This window comes from Thermobia domestica, chromosome 3 (genome assembly GCF_964235325.1).
Source record: "Thermobia domestica chromosome 3, izTheDome1.hap1.1, whole genome shotgun sequence".
NCBI lineage: Eukaryota > Metazoa > Arthropoda > Insecta > Zygentoma > Lepismatidae > Thermobia > Thermobia domestica.
In genome coordinates, this window is record NC_137456.1 from 266,085,085 (window position 1) to 266,098,818 (window position 13,734).

The 13,734-nt window shown below is 36.2% G+C and overlaps 1 protein-coding gene across 2 annotated transcripts in view; it reads right to left on the bottom strand.

Moving 5' to 3' along the window:
* Positions 1 to 12,999: 12,999 nt before the first annotated feature.
* Positions 13,000 to 13,734, bottom strand: part of LOC145681640 (uncharacterized) — a 446,103-nt gene continuing 445,368 nt past the window's right edge. For both annotated transcript variants that reach the window (XM_081753260.1, XM_081753259.1), the window contains one exon: positions 13,000 to 13,392. In XM_081753260.1, coding sequence (XP_081609386.1) covers positions 13,265 to 13,392 — 128 coding nt within the window. In that variant the 3' untranslated portion in view covers positions 13,000 to 13,264. The remainder of the gene's footprint in view (positions 13,393 to 13,734) is intronic.

Genomic DNA, 13,734 nt, shown 5'->3' on the forward strand with positions numbered 1-13,734 from the left:
CAACAAAGACGTGCAATCACGATCATTTCAGAGTGTGGGGGATTTGTCCGATTGTGTGGGGATTTTGTCCATATGTGTGGCAGTTGTGACAATTTCTGCATGTGGGAGTTTTGACCATTTGTGTGGGGTTTTTGTCCATTTATGTGGGGATTATGACCATTGCTATGTGTGGCTGTTTTGTCCATTTGTGTGGGAGTTTTGACCGATTTTGTGGGCGTTTTGACATTTCTTGAGTGTGTGGCTTTTGGCTGTGGGGATTTTGACCGTTCGTGCGTTTGGGAGATTTGTCCATTTGTGTGGGAGTTATGACCGATCGTGTGGGCGTTTTGACATTTCATGAGTGTGGGGGTTTTGGCTGTGGGGGTTATGACCGTTCGTGTATTTGGGAGATTTGTTCATTTGTGTGGGGGTTATGACCATTTGTGTGGGCGTTTTGACATTTCTTGAGTGTGGGTGTTTTGGCTGTGGGGGTTTTAACCTAGACCCACATAAGGCACACCAACGTATGTGCAGGGCGTGGCCGCACACTAGTAGTAACAGTGCAACATCATTGGAACATGTCCAATTAGGTAATGTGGATACCACAGGGACATCTCGTTGGATATTTGCATAACCCATCGACATGACATGGGATGCCATTGAAATGTAACCAGAGCGGAATTTTGGAGGTCGCATTTACGTCAAGTGGACTTTCTATACCAGACATTCTTTTTATGTAATTGCCTTTGTTTCTAAACAAGCTGCTCTCAGGTAATGAGAGATAATTAAGCACAGTATTTGAATATATCGAATTCTCCTCAATACAATTTCGAGAATGTAAGATGTCCTCACTGGACTGTTATATGCAGATATACCTTGTATAATAAACTCTAGCGCAATTGTCACCAGTATTATTATTATTATTATTATTATTATTATTATTATTATTATTATTATTATTATTATTATTATTATTATTATTATTTGTCTGAGTCTGTGGGCCGCAATGGTTCCTCGTCATGAAGGCAGAGTAAGGCAATGGCGTCTAAGCAGGTAATATTGTACAGAAGAATCTTATATTTTCTACCAGCTAGTATGTCATACCCTGGCCGGCTTATTTCAACCCACTATTCGTTCCAAGCAAGAAGCGATTATATATACAGCGTGACGCAAAAGTTCAGAGCCCACAGGCCAACTCGGTTACTATTGCAGATATGAAAACAAGGTAATATATATAAGAACACTTTTAAATTGCAACAACAGTTTTGTTTTTGTACTAGTGTATCGCTTAATAAAGAAAATGCGTTACCATACGCATTTTCTTTATTGAGCGGTACACTAGTACAAAAATAAAACTGTGGCTACACGAATGAAAGAATGTGGCGTTTGAAATTAGCTACACCGAGAAGAATTGAAAGGAGAAACAGTGTAGGATAAGCATGCAAATTCAATATCTACACCAATTTTGTAGCAAGCACGGTTGGGGAGGGGGGAGAAAGAGCTGATACGAAGGATGCGAAATTGGGACTTGCACTATATTTTTCATTGCGTCTTTCCATGCCCTTTGGTCCAATTTATTTCAAGCCACACTTTTTTTTAATTCAGTGTTGTCCAACAGTTGCGGCGTTGTAGTTTTCGTTACTATTGGGCGGTATACTCATATAGAAACAAAATTTGCTGCACTTTTAAAATTCCCTTCTACATCTTACCTTGTTTTCGTATCTGTAATAGTAACCGAGTTGGCGTGTGGGCTTCGGGTTTTATCATGTACAGAAAATATTATGTAAATATTTTGCCATGTACAGAAAATATTAACTAAACATTTTGTCATGCACAGAAACTATTCTCTAAATATTTTCTGTGATGTACAAAAATATTCACGAAATATATTTTGTCATGTAAAGAAAATATTTTGGCATATGTAGGAAAATATTGTTTGTGTCATTGGTAAATAATTTTAAAATAATCCATGAGAAACATATTAAAAACCATTAGGTTAACATTGTATAAAACGTTTCAAATACATTTACAGCTACGTTTGAAAACCATACACATTTTTTTTTTTTTTGGAAAACTGTACTAACGGCGTATAAAATGTTTTACAACGTTTTTGAGTGTATTCGGAGCATGTTTTCAGTATTGTATAAAAAATGTTTTCAACAACATATGGAATATATTTCCTTAAGGGTAGTAGGATACATTTTCTGAAGGAAAATGATGGCACGCTTTATAAACGTTTTGAAAATATTTCTTTGCTGTGTGGCTATGTGGATTAGAGGATACTACCTTCACTGGGATATACACTTGGACATTACGTTCATGAGAACTATTATCAATGAAGTACACAATAATGGATTCACCACTACCTAATTAATATCGGTCGTTTCCGATCATTGATATAACTCCCTACCACTCCCCCTGTAAGAGGGTCTAGGGTGTAGGGGGTCTTACCCCAAGAGCACTTTTATCCATACTGTAGGTACTATTGTACCAAGTTTGGTTACAACTCTTCTAGGCGTTCCAGAATTATGCTGAAGCTGCATACACACACACACACACACACACACACACACATATATATATATATATATATATATATATATATATATATATATATATATATATATATATATATATAATGGTAATTATAAATAAATATATAAGAGTAAATTAAGAAACGCAAGTAAAATTGTTCCTTTCCACGCAAGATGATTTTGCCACCAACCTGACTCTGTACTAGCACTAGTGATGTGAGGTGGAAAATTTTGCGCTATATTTTTCAGGAAAATTTTCCATTCTAAAAAATATCAGTAATCAAGTAGCAATTCCCCAGCAATCACAAAATTCGATGAATTAATGTATCGAAATGTTAAAAAGTGAAAGATCGTTTAAAGAACCTAAAAATGTCATGGCTCAGACAATTTTCAGTACTGTAAGGAACAAGTTAAACAATTTTTCATGAATCGAATTATTTTCTGTCTTATATGGAAAAATTGAAGAACTTTTTGTGAGTCGGAAACTTTTCGTCATTTTGAAGCAGTTAATCGGAAAGTTTTATTGGTCTATAGAAACAAGTGAAAGGAATTTTCATGAATCTCAAAATGTTCATCAGGATGTAGAAACAAGTTGAAAAAACGTTTCATAAGCCTGACAATTTTGGATATTATGCATAGTGATGTTTGATGGAAACGTTTCCACTATATTTAACTGCACATAGAACTACAAAATTGAATTTATGTAGAGGAAAGTTAATCAGCAACCATTATAATTTCCCAATTAGCATCGGGAACTGGAAAATTTTCTAATATTTCAAGTTAGGAAGTAAAATTGTACACAGTGTTTCTCTTTCTCTCTTCCTCTGCGCGATCCTTCGTTGCTAAGTGGCTAGCATACGCGCCTTTGGCATGGAAGACTTGACTTCGATTCCCAGCGGGAGCTCATGTACTTCAGATTCCTAGTTAATCAGTTAGTCCCGTCTTCTTTGGTCTTGCTGCTGAAAAGGACGTTAAGGGAATGCTTCAAAAACGTCAATGCGATCTTCCCTTAGAATCCAACTTTGATCTTACAATATTACATTTCGTTACTTTAATACGCATAAGACAGTTTTCTCATAGCTTAACTACCTTTATAGATTTACATACTGCAAGATTTATAAATAAGTAGATATAGTATAAAATGCCTACTGTAAATTTTTGACTACCCAAAATTCTAGTTTAAGTAACTCATGAAAGCAAATAATGGCCATTTTCTGGAAACAAAGATTTATTTATTCATATATTCATTCAGATTTATAATATATTTATTCATATATTATAGAATGTCGACTAAAAGCAGGGAATTCGTGTTACTATTCGGTTCAAAATCTCTTGTCGTCGCGAATTCTGTCGAAGAATTTGAAGCTTAAAATATATAAAACGATAATCATGCCTGTTGTTCTGTATGGTTGCGAAACATGGTCGCTTACTCTGAGGGAAGAACATAGACTGAAAGTATTTGAGAACAGGATCCTGAGAAGAATATTCGGACCCAAGAGGAACGAGAATGGGGAATGGCGGAAGCTTCATAACGAGGAACTACATAGTGTATACGGTTTACCCAACATTGTTAGGGTCGTCAAGGCTAGGAGGCTTAGGTGGGCAGGTCATGTAGCTAGAATGGAAGAAAGTAGAAACGCTTTCAAAGTCTTGACTGGTAGACCCATAGGAAAACGACCATTAGGAAGACCTAGGCGCAGATGGGAGGATAATATTAAGATGGATCTCGCAGAGATAGGAATACAAAGTAGAAACTGGATCCAATTAGCTAAGGATAGAAGTCAGTGGAGAGCTTTTGTGAACGCGGCACTGAACCTCCGGGTTCCATAGGCCATAGAGTTAGTTAGTTAGTTATATTCATTCAGAAGAGAAAGTGAAATATAACTAATAAGGAATCTGATATGTGTAGTTGTTCTTCCAATAATATAATAAAAGAAATATAAAAAGCTACACTATTAGCGTCGCATTCTAAAAGAAACTAGTAATTTCATTTTAATTTGCAAAATAAAAAAAATTTACATATATGTACTTGTTCTATCGAATCGTCATTATTTCTAATACAATTTTATACATAATAATGGTAGTTTCACAATACAAATATCTGCTCTAGGATGTTGACTATACAAAATTCCAATATTGAAATTACGATTTACGAGTGTTAAACACAATAAAATCATTTTTTATTATTTTCTGTTACAGAAATAATCTTCATAAGGGACTTTTATATAGTTATTTTATTACATAGGTAGGCCTACATGTGAAGAAATAGTGGAATTTTCTCTTTCTGATATTGATAAATTCACAAAGGTTTCTTTTTAATTTTTTCTCACATTTTAAATATTGGAATAGGATAGTTGCCTCTACGAACTCAAACACACACACACAGAGAGAGAGAGAGAGAGAGGGAGAGAGAGAGAGAGAGAGAGAGAAACACTGTATATTATTTCTTCCCAACTTGAAATATTATAAATCTTTTGGTTTTCGAAAGATAACTGAAAAATGATAATTTGTTGCTGTCTAAGTTTCCTCTGCAGGAATTGAAATTTATAGCTAAATGTGCAGTTAAATATAGCGGATTTTTTTTTCACCCAACACCACTATACATAATATCCACAATTGTCCGGATTGTGAAAAGTTTTCTCACTTGTTTCTACATCGTGATGAATTCCGATTCATTAAAGTTCCTTTCATTTGTTTCTACAGAGCAATAAAACTCCCGTTCACAAAAAGTTGTTTTACTTTTTGCTTCAACGTGATGAAAATTTTCCGACTTATAAAAATTTCTTCAATTTTTCCATACAAGACAGAAAATATTTCGATTCAAGAACGATTCAGATTCTTTAAACGATTATTCACTTTTTAACTTTTCAATACATGACAGCAATCAATTTTATCAATACTGAGGAAGTGTTACTTGATCACTGATATTTGCTAAGAACGGAAAATTTTCCGGAAAAATATAAGAGAAAATTCCCCACCTCACATCACAGCTAAACAACGATGTAAGAATAAGTGGAGTATGTTTTTATGAATCGGAAAAATCTTCCGTTTCAAAATTTTCCGAAAAATGTTCATCACTGTACAGGACAGACACCTTTTCGATTCATGAAAATTTGTTTAACTTGTTCCCACATAGTACTCAAAATTGTCTGAGCCATGAAAAGTTTCAGATTCTTTAAACAATCTTTCACTTTTTAACATTTCTATACACGAATTCAATCAATTTTATGAATAGTGAGGAATTGTTACTTGATCACTGATATTTGTAAGAACGGAAAATTTTCCAGAATAATACAGAAGAGAATTTTTAACCTCACATCACGGCTAAATAACGATGTAGGAATAAGTGGAGTATGTTTTTATGAATCGGAAAATTTTCAATACTGATTAGCACACGTTCAAATCGACTTCCTTCTGTGGCAAACTAAGTGCGAAAATTGGCAACGTTGCAGGACTTCAATGGTAGTTTCGTATCATGTATATTAACACTGGAAGCCGAATGACGGTGTATGTGAACCGAAAGTCAATGCTTATAAATTTTAAAAGGAAGTCAAAATGATAGAATTCTGTATTGACAATTTTTTCTTTTAGTTTTAGAGTAAACTTTTTAGTTTCATGATGTACACATTTGATTAACTATATCACTCTAAAACGTTTGCAAAAGTATGAAAATCATACCTAGCATGGTGTGGAGCCTCCAAAACAGCTTGGATCCGACCCGGAATGGACTATAAGTTCCTGAATCGTGATGTGTGGAGTTTTGTACAATTGTTCCTGCAAAACATGCTCCAGTTCCTTAAGGTTTGCTGGTGGAGGGTAATGAGACTGAACACCCCTTTCTAACTCAGACGACAATCTCTCAATGATGTTCAGATCTGGTGATTCTGGAAGCCAGGGAAGGTATGATAGCTACTGGGCATGCTCCTCAAATCATGATTTCACCGGTTTTGCAGTGTGACAATTTGCGATATCATCTTGATAGATGCTATCACCATGAGGGAAAATATTTGTGCCATCTGTAGACCCTTGTCCCCCCAAATGGCCTCATACTCCTTAGCATTGATCTTTCAATGCAGGGCTATGGTGAAACCTGCAGAAAACCAAAACCACAATATCACTGCCCATTCTGTAACAGAACTACCACCGCGCTTTACAGTTGGAAGCAGACAGTCTGTATTATAGGCCTGCGACGTTGTTATTCATATGTAAACACGACCGGTTGTTGGAAACATGGTAAAGATCGATTCATCAGACCACACTACGTGCTTCAACTGCTCATGAGTCAATGCCTTGTGGTCCTTCCACCTCTGGATACTGCTCCTCGCATTTACTGCTATGCCCAGGGTTTTAGCGATAGCGGCCCTGCCATGAATTTTAATTTTAGGAAGTTCCCGTCGCACTGTTTTCGACGAAATCGGGTTCTGTAGACCGGAATTGAGTTCAGACGTAATTTTCATTGCAGTGGTCTTCCTTTTAGCGGCAACAATTCGTTTCAATGCCCTCCGGTCCCTATATGACAGGTTTTTTTTCGAACACAGTTGTGCTTTGCAGGTGTCGTTTGTCCCTGAATTGTGTATGCCTTCGTGATATTCGACATATTGCCTTTCGATGTCTCCACAATGTTCGCCACTCTTGCCACTGAAGCTCCAACCAGACGGGCACCAACGATCATGCCTCTTTTGAAGTCTGTCAGGTCGCCATTTTACCGCAATACTTTTACATCACGACACTCACAGGTAAACTGGTTACTGCTGACGGAAGATGAAGGTCTACATGATACATTGAAACACAAAATGTGTCCTCTTTGAAGCGTTTTTAAATCTTTTGTCACCCTCAAAATTAAGGATAATTGCAGATTGTGGTACTACACAACGTGGCACTACACAAAACAGGAGCTAATAGCATAGGCACATAGTGAATACACATACGAACAAACGAAACATATCGATTGATATTGGTGATACGCACGATATCCACGGTATCCAGGGTAATGGTGATAAGTTTAGAAACACATGTGCTACACAACGCCACGGTTTCCTGCTCATGTACCCCGACATCAATATCGGATATGATCACCATGCACACGTACACAGGGGTGGCATACTCTGCATCAGGTGGTCGAGCAGCTGCTGGGGTATAACCTTCCATTCTTGCACCAGTGCCTTTCGGAGTTAATGAAGCGTCCAAGAGGTTTGAAGACGTGCAGCGATACGTCGACCGAGTGCATCCCAGACATGCTCGATGGGGTTGGGGTCTGGAGAACTGCGGGCCACTTCATTCACCTGATACCTTCTGTTTCACGGTACTCCTCCTTGTTGGCAGCTCGGTGGGGCCGTGCGTTATCATCCATCAGGACGATGATGGGACCCACTGCACCCCTGAAAAGGCGAACATACTATTGCAAAATGATGTCCCGATAGAGCTTACCTGTTACAGTTTCTCTGTCAAAGACATGCAGGCGTGTACGTGAACCAATCATAATCACATTCCACACCTTCAAACCACTACCTCCATACAGGTACCTTTCAAGGACATTATGGGATTGGTATCTAGTTCCTGATTCACCCAGATGATAACCCTGAGAGAATCACTGTTCAGACTATACCTGGACTCGTCCGTGAACATTACCTGGGACCAATGTTCCATTGTCCTTGTACTGTGTTCTTGACACCAGGCTCTACGAACTGTCTTGTGAACAGGGGTCAGTGGAATTCACCTTGCAGGTCTCCGGGCCAATAAACCATGTCTGTTCAGTCGTCTGTAGACTGTGTGTCGGGAGACAACTGTTTCAGTGGCTATGGTAAGGTCCCGAGCAAGGCTACCTGCAGTACGCCGTGGCCGTCTTCGGGCACTGATGGTGAGATATCGGTCTTCTCGTGGGGTTGTACACTGTGGACGTCCCGTACTGTAGTGCCTGTACACGTTTCCTGTCTGCTGGAATCGTTACCAAAATCTTGAGATCACACATTGTGGTACACAGAGGACCCGTGCTACGACCTGCTGTGTATGACCAGCTTCCAATCGCCCTATTATTACACCCTTCATAAAGTCATCAATATGTGTTCTTTGAGCCATTTTGAACACACAGTCACCATTAGCACGTCTGACAACATGTGCACACTTACACGCTGCACCGTACTCTCATATGCACCAACACATATCTGCGTATTTGGACTGCTGCCAGCGCCACCGTGCGACGACCGCACCGCATGCACCTCACCGAAAGGTCAAATGCATCGCCCGCACACCAGAGCGTTGTTTCACCATGTATCCGCACTATCCTTAATTTATGAGCACGAATGTATATATATATATATATATATATATATATATTACAAATTGGAGTTTATAGCAAAAGGTAAGGCTCGTAGAGTTTGTCAATGTTTAAATAGATATAAGTAACTAATAATAAATATATTTTAAATTATAATCGTAAAAATGTTCTTACACAGTGTGCATTCATTTCCAAAATGGTTGTCACTTATTTATAACTGTATTCTTATAAGAAGATAATTTGATAATCGTTTTGCAGGGTACTTTTAATACTGATACTATGTGTGTAATCGGGAAATGTATATTTATGGTAAATATCATAGGAAAATAATTTAAAATACGAAAATTAAAATGAGTAAACCAAAAAGTTGCCAAATAGACAAGAAAGTTTTATTTTAGTTTTATTGTCCTTATTTACTGATCTTTTGCTATGAAATTTGCCACATACACGTCCTTGTGGATTATACACATACTGACATTATAAGAAATACTGGACGAATTCGTTATCAAATTTATTCCTACAATATATTTATAGATATGCGAAAATAACTTTGGACATGACTGTACATATGTGCAAGTTATGAATATGGACGGACTATGAAATATGGTATGGCTTATCTACAATGTCAATGAAATATAGTTTTACTAAGATCAAGGAAATGGATGAATAGTAAGTTACAGAAAGAAGATTCTGGTATAGAATATATATTAGAAGTTGATTCAGAATATCAAACGATCTTCACAATAAACATTAATATTTAATCTTAGCTCAGAGACATATTGTATAAAGAAAACCATGAGAGTTCTGTCAATTTTGACCTATAATCAAACATCGATATACCACCTAAGATTCACTTGGAAGATTTAAAGTTCTCTCTTTCAGCATTAACGACCTTTCTGCCAACGTTCTGGGAGAGCATGGATTCATTCGCGTTTTAACTTGGTGGGCTGGGAAGCGAAGAAAATATCAAGTGCATTTTTTTACCTCCACTATATATTTAAAGTAGCGCCCTGTAAGGTAATTGTCTAAAGGATGGAATAGAAGAAAGTCGTGCGATGAAATGTCCAGTTAGTATATTGGTTTGCAACATTGTTTTCCATCCAAGGCGTGGAATGGTATCGTGGGTCATCCTCGCCATTTGGGCTTATCGTTATCCTATAAAAGGAAGACCCCTTTGAGATTTAGAAGTGCTGGGTCCAGAGTTTTGGGTTTTTCTTTAAAACGGCTCACCTGCTGACCATACACATTATATCTATGCACTCACCATCTGGTAGCATTTCATGATGCACGAAACCAAGAACGGTGCACCAAACACACAGGAGGACTTTCTTCTGATCCAGTGTTGGTTTCTGCTGTTTCGGAACCGGTTCATGGAATGTTAACCAATCATGACGGAGCCGTTGAGCTTCGTATAGGACACACTTCTCATTACGTGTCAACTCTCTTCACAGAAATCGTCCTACATCAATGAGACTATCGACCCAACTTGTAGAGCTTTCCAAGTTAATGGAAGTGCTGCCGAATGCTTTTTTTTTTTTCATTCACACTGAATTGTAGTCCCAGTTCCTCATATGCCCGGCCATTGTACGCCTCAATTGCTGCTGATGGTCTTCATTTATACATGTGTTGGTCTTTTGGGACATAGTTCATATTCCAATGTTTCCTCAAGGTTCTAAACTTCCAAAATCACATCAGCACTGTCCAAGTAGTCACTACACGCTCACCAAATTCCTTGCGTGTCTTCAGTTCTCCTGCAGCGGCGTTTGAACCCAGTTTTAATTTGTACAGCATATATGCCCTTATGACGCTCTATGGAGGTCACATCTTCACTCTGTCGTTACGCAAGTTCACGGAGTAACTAAACTGCCACAAGTAGGTACTATGCTGGAAATATGCATACCAAAAACTGACCTTAGCCTTATTTCCATTCACATTCAACTCACGTTGTGAGTGTCAATTGAACATACACATCTACATAAACCGACAGAACTTTTTGGTTTCCTTATAAATAACAAGACTAGACTTCCAAAATATTAGCAATACTTTATCATAAAGAAAATTGTGAATTACATTATCACAATATAAAGTTATTTGTGCCACATGTTCTTCTACTGAAAATGGTACATAACATATTAGCATTTAAACAAAAGAATGGTTGAAGAGAAATATAGATTTAAATACTGAGATTCAATAACAGGCAAACACTTAATTTAATAAACATTTCTTCAAGCTGGCGAGTAATGATGTGGTTGATGAAACTAACGCAAATAATAAAAGTTTAGAGATAAGAGGAGTACATATTGAGGAACTAGTTAGAAACTAGTAGCTAATCACATGTATAAGATATCTTCAAGATGTTTTCTAGAGTATGATATTGAAGGAACTACGAAACACACACAACAATATTGCATTCTATGAAGTGTGTAAGGCCAACACTTGTGTGTCTCGATCGTGAATAGTATTTTTCCATTTTCACAGCCTCTACTGAATGAACAGTGTCATTATGTCTATCTAACATCATTCAATACTACTACGTCATTTTGAGCGCCACTAAAGGGACCCTTTTGTAAATTCATTTATTGATAAATCATATTTGAACAATATCTTCTCCAAAGTTGAGTTGTTAAATATTTCTACTGGATAATTCATTAGTGTCCAATCATTATATGCATTGCTAGAACCCATGTAACGCTAGCCACCATCACCCATTTCCAAGGTGATTAATTATAAAGCAGCCAATATTTGAGTTTCTTTTGCCGATTCTACTTATACATTTATTATGTTTTCACTTTGTACTCGAGTTATTGCTGCCTGCTTTACATTCATCTGTATATATTGCTAACGCGATTAGTGGCTAATTTCAATACAGAATACTCGTCGAACACTTGATGCAATCGTTACTGTTGTGTTTTTCATCCATTTCACTACTACAACTTCGGCTTCATTATTTAAATATTGAAACCTTCCTCGAATATGCTTTTCAATTATTTGACATTACTAATAGGACAGTTCTTAGTAACGCGATTTTCTAATAAAGTTGCAATTGCACCATACATAATGTTTTTCAAATGAATAGTAAAAAATTATCGAAACATCTTCGAAAGATAATTATTTTACTGATATTGGGTTATTGCCAAAGAAAATTAAAAAGAAAAGGTTCTAGTGATTTCCTAAACTGTTTATTGGTTTTCTGTGAAATCTTTGAAAAACTGCGGAACTTTAGAAACCTTAGTGTCATGATGCATGTATAATGAACAAATATACTCGTGTATGCGTAGTGTGACCTTATGCTGAGGTTGAATATAAAAGAAGCATGTAAACAGACAGAACAGAGTAAAAACTTAACGTTTTAGTATAAGTAATGACGTTTGAGTATAACTTTTAGTATACATATATTGCTACAGAAGTAGAAAGGTAATAAGAGTAGGAATTATCTCTTAAGAGCTGACATTTCTGGAGAAGGAAACATGATGCACACTTCCAATTGCTGACGGTGGAGGATTCTGCTAAAAATATTCTTAAAGCGCGTTAGGTTCCTAAGTCATATATGTTTGAGAGCCACGTACACCTAAGAGAACATTGAAGTAGTGGTACCTACAGTTTGTAATATAGAATGTTGTAGGTTATGACCATATGACCATATTAGTAGTGCATAACATGTTGATCTGCATATCTCATCATGTTCTCCTTGATATGCTACAGCTGCAATAGATATGATTGACAACCATCCTGATTCTTCCTTGTCGATGTATAAAAAATCAATATATCACGATGCTCATGAAAACATTTTTCTCGTTTCCCTTGCATATTATCAGTTAAATAGGCTTACTCTGTTAGAAATTAGTAATAACACGTGGTAGGCATAAAACCTCTTGTAAATTATTATAATATACCAGTAATCTAATTAAGTTACAATGTATTACAAGTACTTCACAAAACATTTACAAATATGTTGTTGTTCTATCTGGCAAACTTCGATGTACTTGCTGTGTCCCAGATCACTGGAAGAGCATATTACAACTTTTTTCAAATATTTTATTAAATAAATAACGAAATTCTAATAATTAAAAACAGAATTTAGTACTTGTATTACCGCAAAAGATTTATATAGAAATTATGGTTTCAATTTTAATAAAGTTACTATTTTAAGCCAAAATATAACTTACCTCAATTACACATATATAACTCCATAATAATAAAATTAAAGAAATGTTTAAAATATGGCATGTATGAGTTTTTATTTTATACAGCTACATACGAAATTTACCATCTACAGTGAAATATTTAATAGCAAAATGTTGTACCTGATAATTTTGTATTATTTACATTAGAGCACGATGCAAGGGGAATAAATGTACCTACAAAAAAACTAAAAGATATATTTTCTATCTAATTATATGCATTTTAGTGTTAATTTCAGATAAAGGTATATAAACTGCAATACTCATGTGGAGGAATCATAGTTAACCGGAGTCAGTTATTGTACCGGTATAACGTACTGCACCGGATAAAGGTTTTCTTGTACTCCAGCTCTTTTAGCTGCCTTTTTTTCTTTGAGTTCCTTGTACAAGCTATACACCACTAAGATGAAATACACATGCAAAGCTGAAAAATAAAAATATATAAAATGATAAGTAGAAGACACAGTGCGACGTACTAACATACAAAATATATATCTAAAAGTACTAAATTGTATAGATAAGGACTACAAGACTGAAGCATCTGCAGACAAATTACATAACGTTGCATGATATTTCTAAATACAGAACGAATTACATACGGAGCAATTTATCTTAAGTATCAACAGAGGAACATTATTTTAGGAAGTTTTTATTACCATATAGAGTATTTACACTTCAGCAATCCAAACATAATTTTGTAAAAAAAATAACTGTCAAATGCTTTCCTTTCACGATACGCAATGAATTATTTCATTTCTTACCAATC